This window comes from Salmo trutta, chromosome 24 (assembly GCF_901001165.1).
Source record: "Salmo trutta chromosome 24, fSalTru1.1, whole genome shotgun sequence".
NCBI lineage: Eukaryota > Metazoa > Chordata > Actinopteri > Salmoniformes > Salmonidae > Salmo > Salmo trutta.
Window position 1 is genome coordinate 37,283,426 of NC_042980.1, and position 15,540 is coordinate 37,298,965.

The window sequence follows — 15,540 nt, forward strand, 5'->3', positions numbered from 1 at the left end:
AGGTTTGGCTTCCCTCTTCCTCTCCCCCTACCTCTCCCTCTCTCCCTCTCCCCCACCCACTCCTTCTTTCTCTCCCTCTCCCACTCCCCATTGCTATCCTTCTTCCTCTCCCTTTCCCCCTTCCTCTACCTCTACCTCTGCCTTGCCCTCTACCTCTCACCGCAAACTATACTAACCCTCTCCCTCTCCATGTCCCTCTCAATCTCTACCTCCCTCTTCCTCTCCCCCTCCCTCTACCTCTACCTCTTCCTCTACCACTCCACCACCCTCTCCCTCTCCTCCATCTACTTCAACATCTCCCTTTCTCCTTCCCCCTCATTCTACCTCTCCCTCTACATTTCCCTCTCCCTTTCCTTCTACCTCTCCATCTCCCCCTCCCCCTCCCTCTACCTTTCCCCTCCCTCTACCTCTCCTTCTACCTCTCCCCCTCCCCCTCCATCTACCTCTACCTTTCCCCTTTCCCCTCCTTCTACCTCTCCCCCTCCATCTCCCTCTAGCTCTCCCTCTCCCTCTCCCTCTCCTCTTACAGTAAATGCTCAGTAGATTGTCTTTTACCTCAGAGCGGCGAGCATGCCGTCTTTAAATTGGATTAAATCCTTAAATCACACAATCAATCATCCACAGCATACTGTGCCAAAATGGCGGAGGCTGAGTGTGTTTCCTCATCTGTTTTAAAGATGCCTTAAAGATGGCATAGCGGCAGATAGCAGAGCTGCTACATTGACATTTACATGTTAGTCACTTAGCAGACGCTCTTATCCAAAGCCACTTACAGAACATCAGCAACGTCAGTGCTAGTAAGGGGAAAAGTCAAGTTTGAGTTCAGGAATGGCAAGGATATGCTTTCTGAATGTGTATATGTATGTATATATATATATTATTCTAATGTTTTACTACTAGCCTCTGCATACTGTACAGTTGGAACCCCTGCAGGGTTAAAGTGAAATGCTCATGTTAACCACCACTCGTGGCTCTCGGTGCCGTGAAGGAGGATGTGTTTTTAGTGTCATTCAGAAAATGTTATTGCTATGTCGATATGGGAATATGTGCATAGCCTATGACACACACACACACACACACACACACACACACACACACACACACAGCGGGACACATGGGGTGAGACGATAATTGAATTTGCTGAACAGTATGCAAGGGAGCAGGGAGGGAGAAACAGCTGTCCAGGGACATACATTCCTACAACAATGGCAGCACAGTCAACTCCATCACCCTTCTTTCAGGGCGTCGTAGCCCAACGCTGGGCCGTAACCCTTATTTTCCGCTTATAGACAGCAGGCAAGCAGTACCCAACACACACAATGATCTGTAAAGTCTCTCAGTCGTGCAGTGAATTTCACAGATTCAACCACCAAGACCAGGGAGGTTTTCCAATGCCTCACAAAGAAGAGCACCTATTGGTAGATGGGTAAAAATTTAAAAAAGCAGACATTGGATATCCCTTTGAGCATGGCGAAGTTATTAATTACACTTTTGTATTTGTATTTATTATTGATCCCCATTAGCTGCTGCCAAAGCAGTAGTTACTCTTCCTGGCGTCCAGCAAAATTAAGGCAGTTTATACAATTTTAATACATTCACAGTTTTCACACTGTGTGCCCTCAGGCCCCTACTCCACCACTACCACATATCTACAGAACTAAATCCATGTGTATGTATAGTGCATATGTTATCGTGTGTGTGTGTGTGTGTGTGTGTGTGTGTGTGTGTGTGTGTGTGTGTGTGTGTGTGTGTGTGTGTGTGTGTGTGTGTGTGTGTGTGTGTGTGTGTTTACATGTGTCTGTGCAATGGTGTATCAATACACCCAGTTACTACAAAGACACAGGCGTCCTTCCTAACTTAGTTGACGGAAAGGAAGGAAACCGCTCAGGGATTTTACCATGAGGCCAATGGAGATTTTAAAACAGTTACAGAGTTTAATGGCTGTGATAGGAGAAAACTGAGGATGGATCAACAACATTGTAGTTACTCCACAATACTAACCCAAATGACAGAGTGAAAAAGGAACCCTGTACATATTAAAAACATTCCAAAACATGTATCCTGTTTGCAATAAGGTAGTAAAGTAAAACTGCAAAAACTGTTGCAAATAAATGAACGTCATGTCCTGAATAGCAAGCGTAATATCTTTCCTGCAAATCGAACACAACACCGAGTACCACTCTTCATATTTTCAAGCATGGTGGTGGCTGCATTACATTTTAAATGTGTATATTTTAGTCATTTAGCAGACACTCTTATCCAGAATGACTTACAGTAGTGAGTGAATACATTATTGTACTTTTCTATACTGGTTCCCCATGGGAATTGAAACCACAACCCTACATCATGTTATGGGTATGCTTGTCACTGGCAAGGACTAGGGAGTTTTTTAGGATAAAAAGAAACAGAATAGCGCTAAGCACCGGCAAAATCCTAGAGGAAAACCTGGTTCAGTCTGCTTTACAACAGACACTGGGACACAAATTCACCTTTCAGCAGGACAGTAACCTATAACACAAGGCCAAGTAGACACTGGAGTTGCTTACCAAGATTACATTAAATGTTCCTGAGTGGCCTAGTTACAGTTTTGACTAAAATCATCTTGAAAATCTATGGCAAGACTTCAAAATAGCTGTCTAGCATTGATCAATAACCAACTTGACAGAAGAATAATGTGCAGATAGTGTACAATCCAGGTGTGCAAAGCTCTTAGAGACTTACCCAGATAGATTCACAGATGTAATCGCTGCCAAAGGTGATTCTAACATGTATTGACTTAAGGGTGTGAATACTTATTTAATTGAGTATTCAATAAATGTGCAAACATGTCTAAAAACATGTTTTCACTTTATCATTATGGAGTATTGTGTATAGATGGGTGAGAAAAAAATTGATTTAATCCATTTTGAATTCAGCCTGTCACACAACAACATGTGGAATAAGTCAAGGGGTATGAATACTTTCTGAAGGAACTGTAATAGACAGTAGCAGCAGCGAATGTGATGAGTGTGAATGTGTCGGCGTGTGCGGTGGTGTCACGCGCTGCTGAAACGTGGATATCTCACCATGACGCTGTGTGTACACCCTAACACACACCTCGGAGGAAATGAGTTTGGCTGGCATGTGTGGATGCTGGTCAGGTTATATATCATAGTGTTGGCCAGCGTGGTGGAAAGAGATCCACATGGGCCAGATCCATACCGTCACTACTCCTATCAGATGGCCATCTCTCTGTATTACTGAGTGTGTGTGTGTGTGTGGTGTGTGTGTGTGTGTGTGTGTGTGTGTGTGTGTGTGTGTGTGTGTGTGTGTGTGTATTCCATAGTCTCGTGCCCTACTTTACCCAGCCCTAGTATCCCTCTAACTTTTCATAGTGGCAAATTGCTTTAGAACTTCTATAATCAAAAATCTATGGAAACATAGACGGATGAAAAGGTTTAATTTAGGTTGGTTGGATATTATTACTGATGAAACATTTCCCAGTGTGTATTCCTGGGAGAGATATTCACTTAAAGCTACGTTAGCTCAGCGATGCCGCTCCACCTCACCTTATTACCTCTCTCACCTGATTACCTGTCTTGCCCTGGAAACAACTGAACTTAGGAACTTCAGTCTGGCATATTCAATTGAGCCTAGCCCGACGCATTCTTCTTCTTCAGTTTGGGGAAATCAAGCCTTTTTCCTACTGGGTGAAATGAAGTGACGACGAACATGACTTTGGATATGGTAATTCAGAATATACCTGTGGATATAGCCCTGATATCCTTGAAATGATGACAGGACTTTTGACGTGAATTTTGAGAAGTTTTATGAAAAGGAATCGAAGTTGCAGAAGAAGTCTCAAAGTGATGATGGGTTGTTTTTCCCTGGTCTACGACAGTCACCATATTAAGGAGTATGATGGAAACAGTCACTTGTGTCTTCAAGAGAAGTTGGCATGTGTTTGTGTTGGCAACTCTTCACTGCATCCAAAGAGGCATAGACTTCACAGAAGAGCTTGAATGTTTTAAGCCCCATGATATTTCTGGTTGAGGAGTTAGTGGTCCGGTCTGTGTGTTTGTTTGGGAGAATTAGTCTTTGTTTCACAGTCTGTACCTCTCAGCAGATAATACTAAAGTAGTAGATGGGGAATGGAGAGAGAGGACAAGTTGTGGGTTGGGGGGTCACAATGCCCTGGTCCCACTGGGCCTTTGAAGGCTTGACATGGATGGGTCTTCAGGAGCACCATGCCATTGTTGTGGGGAGCAGACCATGTCAGGGAACGGTTTTTTGACACTCTACAGCGGGAGACAGCAGCCAGGCAGACAGGAAGGCAGGCAATCTGACAGGAAGTGTGACCTGTGAATGGGCTTCCTGGTCTCTATGCTACTCCTGCCAGCCACCATGTTGGCCAGTGGTATCTATGCTGCTCCTACCAGCCACCATGTTGGCCAGTGGTCTCTATGGATGAAACCCTGGTTTATAGAGAAAGACAAAAGGAAACATGGTGGCCGCCAGGAGCAACATAGAGACCACTGGCCAACATGGTGGCTGGCAGGAGCAGCATAGAGACCACTGGCCAACATGGGGACTGGCAGGTGCAGAATAGAGACCACTGGCCAACATGGGGACTGGCAGGTGCAGAATAGAGACCACTGGCCAACATGGTGGCTGGCAGGAGCAGCATAGAGACCACTGGCCAACATGGTGGCTGGCAGGAGCAGCATAGAGACCACTGGCCAACATGGGGACTGGCAGGTGCAGAATAGAGACCACTGGCCAACATGGTGGCTTGCAGGAGCAGCATAGAGACCACTGGCCAACATGTGGACTGGCAGGAGCAACATAGAGACCACTGGCCAACATGGGGACTGGCAGGAGCAACATAGAGACCACTGGCCAACATGGGGACTGGCAGGAGGAACATAGAGACCACTGGCCAACATGGTGGCTTGCAGGAGCAGCATAGAGACCACTGGCCAACATGTGGACTGGCAGGAGGAACATAGAGACCACTGGCCAACACGGTGGCTGGCAGGTGCAGCATAGAGACCACTGGCCAACATGTGGACTGGCAGGAGCAAACATAGAGACCAACTGGCCAACACGGTGGCTGGCAAGAGCAACATAGAGACGACTGGCCAACATGGGGACTGGCAGGAGGAACATAGAGACCACTGGCCAACACGGTGGCTGGCAAGAGCAACATAGAGACGACTGGCCAACATGGCGGCTGGCAGGAGCAACCTGGTGCCAGCCATCATGTTTATTGAGAATGACAAAAGGAAAGATTGAGATTGTTGGTCTTTGTGAGACACAGAGTAGGTGAACGGATGATGTGTGGTTCTCACCGTGAAGCATGAAGGTGTGATGGTGCTTTGCTGGTGACACTGTCTATGATTTATTTAGAATTCAAGGCACAATTAACCAGCATGGCTAGCACTGCATTCTGCAGCGATAGGCCATCCCATCTGGTTTGTGCTTTATGGGACTATCATTTGTTTTTCATCAGGACAATGACCCAAAACACTTCCAGGCTGTGTAAGGGCTATTTGACAAAGAAGGCGAGGTGATGGAGTGCTGCATCAAATGACCTGGCCTCCACAATCACCCGAAAGCTGTCATCAAGGCAAAGGGTGACTACCTTGAAGAATCAAAAAATATAAAATACATTTTGATTTGTTCAACACTTTTTGGCTACTACATGATTCCATATGTGTTATTTCATAGTTTTGATGTCGTCACTATTATTCTACAATGTAGAAAATAGTAAAATAAGAAAACCCTTGAATGAGTAGGTGTCCACACTTTTGACTGGTACTGTACATTAATAAATACATATACATATAAATAAATACATATAAACAAATACATATACATATAAATAAATAAATATAAATAGATACATATACATAAATAAATACATATAAATACATATACATGTAAATAAATACATATAAATAGATACATATACACGTACATATAAATAAATACATATACATATAAATAAATACATATAAATAGATTCATATACATGTACATATAAATAGATACATATACATGTAAATAAATACATATACATAGAAATAGATACATGTAAATAAATACATATAAATAAATACCTATACATATAAATAGATACATATACATGCACATATAAATAAATACATATACATATAAATACATATACATAGATGTACTTGTATTTATACATGTAAATATAAATAGATACATATACATATAAATAAATACATATAAATAGATACATATACATATAAATAGATACATATAAATAAATACATATAAATAGATACATATAAATAAATACATAAACAAATGCACACATAAATAGATGTGAACAAACTTTTGACTGGTACTGTATATTTATACTCCAGACTCTGACATTGCTTGTCCTAATATATATATATCTATATTACGTCATTTTTCATTATTTTACTTTTAGATTTGTGTGTATTGTTGTGTATTGTTAGATACTACTGCATTGTTGGATCTAGGAACACAAGCATTTCACTACACCCGCAATAACATCTGCTAAATATGTGTATGTGACCAATAAAATTAGATTTGATTTTGAACTGCCTCCAGTCTTCCCAAGGCCGTTTGTTGTTTCTCTCCTCCTCTCCTCTCCTCTCATCTCAGCTCCTCTCCTCTCAGTCTGTGATCGCTGTCACCTCTGACCCCCTTGTTCCTACGGTAGCCACAACGGAATTGTGTGCCTTTCAAGTCTCAATAGATACACTTCAACTGAATCCAGCCCAGCCCACTCACTCTACTGTATTTGCATCTGCAGGCCTTTTCCATTTACAGGGTTCTTCAAAAGCTTTGTTTTGATTGTTTGATACTTATGAATAAAATAATGAAATGGTGGATATATTAGTAGGGATTGAAGACCATCATCTCCTCATGCAAAAGAGCACTGAATTCTAGTTGTCATCATTATGGCTCCAGCCATAATTTTAAATTTTTTATTGTGTCTTTTCGATCTAACTTCCGATTCATATAGACACACACACACACACACACACACACACACACACACACACACGTTCTCTGGAGTGATGAATCACGCTTCACCATCTGGCAGTCTGAGGGACAAATCTGGGTTTGGAGGATGCCAGGAGAACGCTACCTGCCCGAATGCATAGTGCCATTGTAACGTTTGGTGGAGGAGGAATAATGGTCTGGGGATGTTATTCATGGTTCGGGCTAGGCCCCTTAGCTCCAGTGAAGGGAAATCTTAACACTATAGCATATAATTACTTTCTAGATGATTCTGTGCTTCCAACTTTGTGGCAACAGTTTGGGGAAGGCCCTTTCCAGTTTCAGCTTGACAGTGCCCCGTGCAGAAAGCGAGGTCCATACAGAAATGGTTTGTCGAGATCGGTGTGGAAAAATTTGACTGGCCTGCACAAAGCCCAGACCTCAACCCCATCAAACACCTTTGGGATGAATTGGAATGCTGACTGTGAGCCAGGCCTATTCGTCCAACATCAGTGCCCCGACCTCAATAATGCTCTTGTGGCTGAATGGAAGTAAGTCCCTGCAACAATGTTCCAACATCTAGTGGAAAGGCTTTCCAGAAGAGTGGAGGCTGTTATAGCAGCAAAGGGGGGACCAACTCCATATTAACGCCCATGATTCTGGAATGAGATGTTCGACGAGCAGGTGTCCACATACTGTCGGTCATGTAATGCTTCTGCCCAATCTAACAGCACACCAGAGGACAGAGAGTGACCAATCGAAAAGCACTTCAGTGGAAAGGACAAAGGATTACCCAATCAAATTACACCTTGCAGCATATGTTGTACTGTCACAGCACATCAGAGACAGGTAATGTGGACTAAATGGTGTTGATGTCTGTTCTCCCAAACTAAACACACTTAATTCTATTCACTTACAGTTAATCACCAGGAAAAACCATTCATCTTTAATGTCACACACACACACGCACAGACACACACACACACATGTTGTTTTACCACCATGAGATTAACCTACCGCCTTCATCTGTTAACATGAATCTACAAGGTCCATAGAGACGGCTGGGATATTTTCTATAAACAAACGTGATTGTGTGTGTGTGTGGTCTGTGAGAAGGCTTTAGTAAAATTAGCATTTCTGAGTATTTAGTGTGTGTGTGGAAACTTTTGAAGATTTTATGGAATTTTCAAGTTCAAGTTTTATTTGTCACATGCACAGTAGGCCTACAGGAAAAATGCTTAACTTGCAAGCCCTACCCAGTAGTATTCAATATGAAAATAAGTATAACTAATGATAACTAATAAAAACTGAATTGCAAGAGGAAGCTATATACAAGGTAAATGGAACATGTGCAGGTATACTGGAGTATTTGAGGTAGATATATACATGTTAGTGGGTGTTAGTGTGTGAGTGTGGGTGTTAGTGTGAGTGTGTGGGTGCTAGTGTGTGTTAGTGTTAGTGTGTGTTAATGTGAGTGTGTGGTGTTAGTGTGAGTGTGTGTTAGTGTTAGTGTGGGTGTAGTGTGTGTTAGTGTTAGTGTGTGTTAGTGTGAGTGTTAGTGTTATAGGCAGGTGTCCGTGTGTGTATGTGTGTGTCCATATGTCTGTGTGTGTGTGTGCGTGCGTGCGTGCGTGCGTGTGTGTGTGTGCGTGAATTGAAATCCCCCACATCCCAACCTTCACACTCCTCCATTTTGAATGAAGCCAGTAGTTAAAAATGGTTTTCTTTACACGTGTAATTATCTCTTTATTGATTTGTCAAGCATCTCTGCCAGGGAGGTGCCTCTTAAAACAGCTCCTGCTATCATAACTTGTCTCTATTGCAATCACCAGAGCAAGTCATTAGATGCCCTTAGGGGAATGTGAGGACAGGAGTGTGTGTGTGTGTGTGTGTGTGTGTGTGTTTGAGAATGTGTGGGTAAATACAACATATTCTTTCTCTGATGGCTCTGCTGTCTTCGATGTGGGGAAACCTTTATCTTCTCTCTCTCTCTCTCTCTCTCTCTCTCTCTCTCTCTCTCTCTCTCTCTCTCTCTCTCTCTCTCTCTCTCACTCCCCTCCTCTCTGTATCTCACTATCTCTCTCCCCCTCAATCTTCTCTTTATCTGATTCTCTGTAACTGTCCGCCCTCCACACTCTCTATCACTCTCCCTCAATCTCTCTCTCTTTGTCTCTCGGCTGCTAGGTCTGGTGGAAGATGAGGACTCCTATCCCTCTCCTGATTCTGCTGTACATCACCCTGTCCCGCAGCATGAAGACGGTCTCCAAGAGAGGCTCAGGTATATACACATCACTTCTTCTTCCTCTATCTACTTCCTGTTTCCTGTTGCTCCTCACCACCTGTGTTGGGGATGGGCGTTGGTTGTCTGTGTGTGCGTTGTCTGTGTGTGCGTGCATGTGTGTCTCCACTGGCCTATTAAAAGACATGGAGCTGAAGTAATTGCTTAGGGCATTCCTCTTCCCCATTTCTCTGTCTGAGTCAATCTTATTCACTAGATGTCTGATGAGGTTTTTAAATGTGGAGGTTGACATTTCTGGGGGATGGATGGAGCATGATTACCTGCCTGCTATCTGAATTTCAACATGACTGATATACTGGATGACACATTCAGAGCTAGCTAGCGTTCCCCCCATATCCTTAAAGTTATCTGGACAGAGATTCCTACTAGTGGTTCATTACCAGGTAAAGTACTGAGTTGACCGGCTGTGGTCAGACGAGTGTAAAATAGGCTACACTGCAGTGTGTGTGTGTTTGAGAGTGTGTGTGTGTGTGTGTGTGTTTGAGAGTGTCTGGTGTGTGTTGAGAGTGTGTGTGTGTGTGTGTGTGTGTGTGTGTGTGTGTGTGTGTGTGAGAGTGTCTGTGTGTCTGTTTGAGAGTGTGTGTGTGTGTGTGTGTGTTTGAGTGTCTGTGAGTGTTGTGTTGAGAGTGTCTGTGTGTGGTGTGTTTGCGAGGTGTCTGTGTTTGTGTGTGTGTAGGCGTTCTCTTTCTTTGAGTTATTGATATGTTCCTTTCATCGAGTTGTGTTTCTGTGTGTGTGTGTCAGTGACGAGGCTTACTTGAAATTTGCATTTCTGAGTATTTAGTGTGTGTGTGGAAACTTTTGAGGATTTTATGGAATTTTCAAGTTCAAGTTTTATTTGTCACATGCACAAGTAGGCCTACAGAAAAATGCTTAACTTGCAAGCCCTACCCAGCAGTATTCAATATGAAAATAAGTATAACTAATGATAACTAATAAAAACTGAATTACAAGAGGAAGCTATATACAAGGTAAATGGAACATGTGCAGGTATACTGGAGTATTTGAGGTAGATATGTAATGTTAGGGGGTGTTAGTGTGAGTTTGTGGTGTGAGTGTGTGTTAATGTGAGTGTGTGGTGTTAGTGTGAGTGTGTGTTAGTGTTAGTGTTAGTGTGTGGTGTTAGTGTGAGTGTGTGTTAGTGTTAGTGTGTGGGTGTTAGTGTGAGTGTGTGTTAGTGTTAGTGTGGGTGTTAGTGTGTGAGTGTAAGTTTGTGGGTGTTAGTGTGTGGATGTGGGTTTTAGTGTGAGTGTGTGGGTGTTAGTGTGTAGGTTTTAGTGTGAGTGTGTGGGTGTGAGTGTGTGGGTGTTAGTGTAAATGTGTGGGTGTTAGTGTGAAGTGTGTGGGTGTTAGTGTGAGTCCGTGGGTGGGTGTTCGTGTGTTAGTGTGAGTGTTAGTGTGTGGGTGTATGTTTCTGGGTGTTAGTGTGTGAGTGTGGGTGTTAGTGTGAGTGTGTGGGTGTTCGTGTGTGAGTGTTAGTGTGTGGGTGTTAGTGTTAGTGTAAGTTTGTGGACGTGTGTGGGTGTTAGTGTGTGGGTGTTAGTGTGTGGGTGTATGTTTCTGGGTGTTAGTGTGTGAGTGTGGGTGTTAGTGTGTAGGTGTATGTTTCTGAGTGTTAGTGTGTGAGTGTGGGTGTTAGTGTGTAGGTTTTAGTGTGTTAGTGTGAGTGTTAGTGTATGGGTGTATGTTTCTGGGTGTTAGTGTGTGAGTGTGAAAGTGTTAGTGTGAAAGTGTTAGTGTGATTGTGTGGGTGTTAGTGTGTGGGTGTTAGTGTGTGGGTGTTAGTGTGTAGGTGTTAGTGTGTAGGTGTTAGTGTGTAGGTGTTAGTGTGTAAGTGTGTTTGTTAGTGTGAGTGTGTGTGTGTTAGTGTAAGTGTGTGGGTGTTATTGTGGGGGTGTTAGTGTAAGTGTGTGGGTGTTCGTGTGTGAGTGTTAGGGTTTGGGTGTTAGGGGGTGTTTGTGTAAGTGTGTGTGGGTGTTAGTGTTAGTGTGTGGGTGTGAGTGTGTGTTAGTGTGAGTGTGGGTGTTAATGTGTGTTAGTGTGAGTGTGGGTGTTAGTGTGTGGGTGTCAGTGTGTGGGTGTTAGTGTGTGGGTGTGTTGTTAGTGTGTGAGTGTGTGTGTGTGTTAGTGTAAGTGTGTGTAAGTGTGTGGGTGTTAGTGTGGGGGGTGTTAGTGTAAGTGTGTGGGTGTTCGTGTGTGGGTGTTGTGTGGGTGTTTGTGTAAGTGTGGGGGTGTTAGTGTGGGGGTGTTGTTAGTGTGTGGGTGTGAGTGTGTGTTAGTGTGAGTGTGGGTGTTAATGTGTGTTAGTGTGAGTGTGGGTGTTAGTGTTATAGGCGGGTTGGTACGTGTGTGTGTGTGTCCTGTGTGTGTGTGGGTTAGTGTGTGGGTGTTAGTGTAAGTGTGTGGGTGTTAGTGGGGGCGTTAGTGTAAGTGTGTGGGTGTTCGTGTGTGGGGTGTTAGTGTGTGAGTGTGTGTGTTAGTGCGAGTGTGTGGGTGTTTTTGTAAGTGTGTGGGTGTTAGTGTGTGGGTGTGGGTGTTAGTGTGAGTGTGTGGTTGTTAGTGTGTGAGTGTGAGTGTGTGGGGGTTAGTGTGAGTGTGTGTGCGTTATTGTAAGTTTATGGGTGTTAGTCAGAGTATGTGGGTGTGAGTGTGTGTTAGTGTAAGTGCCTGGCTGTTAGTGCGAGTGTGTGGGTGTTAGTGTGAGTGTGTGGGTGTTAGTGTGTGGGTGTTGGTGTTGGTGTTAGTGTGTGGGTGTTGGTGTGAGTGTGTGGGTAGTAAGTGTGTGGGTGTTAGTCTTTGGGTGTTAGTGTGTGGGTTTTAGTGTGAGTGGGTGTACATTAGTGTAAGTGTGTGGGTGTTAGTGTGTAAGTGTGTGTGTTAGTGTGAGTGTGTGTGTTTTAGTGTAAGTGTGTGTAAGTGTGTGGGTGTTAGTGTGTGGGTGTTTGTGTTAGTGTGTGGGTGTTTGTGTTTGTGTGTGGGTGTGAGTGTAGTGTGTGGGTGTTAGTGTGTGAGTGTGTTTGTTAGTGTGTGTGTGTTTTTGTAAGTGTTTGGGTGTTAGTGTGTGGGTGTTAGTGTGAGTGCACTGCGTTTATTGTAAGTGTGTGGGTGTTAGTGTGTGGGTGTTATTGTATGGGTGTTATTGTGTGGGTGTTTGTGTGTGTGGGTGGGTGGTATCCCAAACCTTAAGAATTCAGAGTTAATGCCTAAACTTAACCTTTCACACTTAGAAATGTGATGTTTGGAACAACTTTGAAATATAACGTTTGAGAAACATGGATGTTTCCCTAGAACAGGGCCGCACAATCCTCTTCCTGGAGATCTACTGTCCTGTATGTTTTCAGTCCAACCTTCTTCCTGGAGATCTACTGTCCTGTAGGTTCAGTCCAACCTTCTTCCTGGAGATCTACTGTCCTGTATGTTTTCAGTCCAACCTTCTTCCTGGAGATCTACTGTCCTGTAGGTTCAGTCCAACCTTCTTCCTGGAGATCTACTGTCCTGTATGTTTTCAGTCCAACCTTCTTCCTGGAGATCTACTGTCCTGTATGTTTTCAGTCCAACCTTCTTCCTGGAGATCTACTGTCCTGTATGTTTTCAGTCCAACCTTCTTCCTGGAGATCTACTGTCCTGTATGTTTTCAGTCCAACCTTCTTCCTGGAGATCTACTGTCCTGTAGGTTTTCAGTCCAACCTTCTTCCTGGAGATCTACTGTCATGTATGTTTCAGTCCAACCTTCTTCCTGGAGATCTACTGTCATGTATGTTTCAGTCCAACCCTCTTCCTGGAGATCTACTGTCCTGTAGGTTTTCAGTCCAACATTCTTCCTGGAGATCTACTGTCCTGTATGTTTTCAGTCCTACCCTCTTCCTGGAGATCTACTGTCCTGTAGGTTTTCAGTCCAACCCTCTTCCTGGAGATCTACTGTATGTTTCAGTCCTACCCTCTTCCTGGAGATCTACTGTCCTGTATGTTTTCAGTCCAACCCTCTACCTGGAGATCTACTGTCCTGTATGTTTTCAGTCCTACCCTAATTTAGCATATCTGATTCAGCTAGTTAAGGTCTTGTTGAGCAGTTAATTAGTAGAATCAGGTGTGTTAAATTAGGGTTGGACTGAAAACCCACAGGACGGTATATCTCCAGGAAGAGGGTTGGGCAGCCCTGCCCTGGAAACTCAGGGACAATATGATCCCTCTATTGATGTTACTTGTTAATCCACTTCAATCAGTGTAGATAGGAACATGGATTACATATGTTTTTTACATTGTAGCAGACACTCCTATGCAGAAAGACTTACAGGAGCAATTATGGTTAAGTGCCTTGCTCAAGAGCACATCAACAGATTTTTTTACCTAGTCATGTCGGGGATTTGACCCAGCAACCTTTCAGTTTACTGGCCCAAAGCTGTTAACCACTAGGCTACCTGCTGCCCCATTCAGAGGGTGAACGGGAAAGACAAAAGATTTGAACGGGGTATGGGGTATGTGCCAGGCTCATCGGTTTGTTTCAAGAACTGCTGGGTTTTTCACGCTCAGAAGTTTCCTGTGTGTATCAAGAATGGTCCACCATCCAAAGGACATCCAGCCAACTTGACACAACTGTGAGAAGCATTGGAGTCAACATGGGCCAGCATCCCTGTAAAACGCATTTGACACCTTGTAGAGTCCATTCCCCGATGAATTGAGGCTGTTCTGAGGACAAAAGGGGGTGCACCTCCATATTAGGAAGGTGTTCTTAATGTTTTGTACACTCAGAGTATAAGATGAAGAAAAAAATGTATATTTTATATGAATACATTTTTTAAAGTTATTCAAGTATAAATTACCAAAGTTACCATAGATTGTAGCCCAAAATAAAATTCGGGGACCTTGTAAATACTGTTACGTTATTTAACCAGTCAACAGTTATGTTACCCCTGCAGTTTGGTCACTTAGTGGTCCTCTACACTCCACTTCTCTGTCATCTCACACATTAAGGATGGAGACAGCCTCATATCAACTGGGTTATTGTGTGCATTTAGCTACGAAGGTAGGCACGAAAATACAAATGGAACTGGTCAGATTCATACAGCGGTCATCTTGCTCAGGAACTCAATGGAATAGACCAAAAGGAAATTATTGGCACGCACACGCACCACGCACACGCACACACACACACAAAAATAACCTCCCTCCCTTTCTTTTTATTCAACCTGCTGCTTCATTTGTCATACTCTTCTCATTCCCTTACTTTCTCTCTCCTCTCCCTCTTCTTTCTATCTCCTCTCTCTCGCTCTCTCTCTCTCTCTTCTCCCTCTCTCTCTCTCTCCTCTCCCCCTCTGCTCTCCCTCACTTTCACTCTCCTCTCCCTCTATTTCTATCTCTCTCTCCCTCTTTCTCTCTTTTCTCTCTCTCTCCTCTCCCTCTTTCACTCTCCTCACCCTCTCTTTCTCTCTCTTTCTCTCTCCTCTCCCTCCTCTCATCAAACCATGGTCCTGTGAGTGTTGTCTGTCTTTCAGACTGGCCGGTGGGAATGACCAGACCTTGGTTCAAATACATGTGTATTTCAGTATGGTAAATACTAAATACTTCCCAGGTGTATTTCCAAATACATTCAAATATTCAACTACAAATAAAAGATATCTGAATATTTACTTCAAATGTACAGTGCATTCGAAAAGTATTCAGACCCCTTGACTTTTTCCACATTTTGTTACGTTACAGCCTTATTCTAAAATTGATTAAATAAAAAAAATCCTCATCAATCTGCACACAATCCCCTATAATGACAAAGTGAAAACAGTTTTTTAGACATTTTTGCAAATGTATTAAACATAAAAAACAGAAATACCTTATTTGCATAAGTGTTCAGACCCTTTGCAACGCCGAAATTCAGACTCAAAATTGAGCTCAGGTGCATCCTGTTTCCATTGATCATACTTGAGATGTTTCTACAACTTGTTTGGAATCCACCTGTGGTTAATGTAATTGATTGTTGTTGATCGTGTTGTAGTGTAGTAGATTAAGCCTCTGTCTGGTAATTGTTCTCCGGTTCAAAGGTCATGAACATCTGTTTTCCTATACTGTAGGTGAATGAGTTTGATTACGGTGGACTCTCACTGCTGCAATTAAAGACACACACAATCAGATTCGCACACACACACACACAACACACACAACACACACTTCTACTTTACTCCTCAAGTGTAAAGGTCATTCTCGCTTGTCGGTTTTCTCTCCTTAAATCAGATTCCTCTCCAAGTAAGAGACAGGGAGGGTTTGAGATG

At 43.3% G+C, this 15,540-nt stretch overlaps 1 protein-coding gene across 4 annotated transcripts in view; it reads left to right on the plus strand.

The window, feature by feature from the left end:
- Nucleotides 1–9,171: 9,171 nt before the first annotated feature.
- Nucleotides 9,172–15,540, plus strand: part of LOC115161238 (interleukin-1 receptor accessory protein-like 1-B) — a 351,323-nt gene continuing 344,954 nt past the window's right edge. For all 4 annotated transcript variants that reach the window (XM_029712042.1, XM_029712044.1, XM_029712043.1 and 1 more), the window contains exon 1: nucleotides 9,172–9,259. In XM_029712042.1, the coding sequence (XP_029567902.1) occupies nucleotides 9,178–9,259 (82 nt within the window). In that variant the 5' untranslated portion in view covers nucleotides 9,172–9,177. The remainder of the gene's footprint in view (nucleotides 9,260–15,540) is intronic.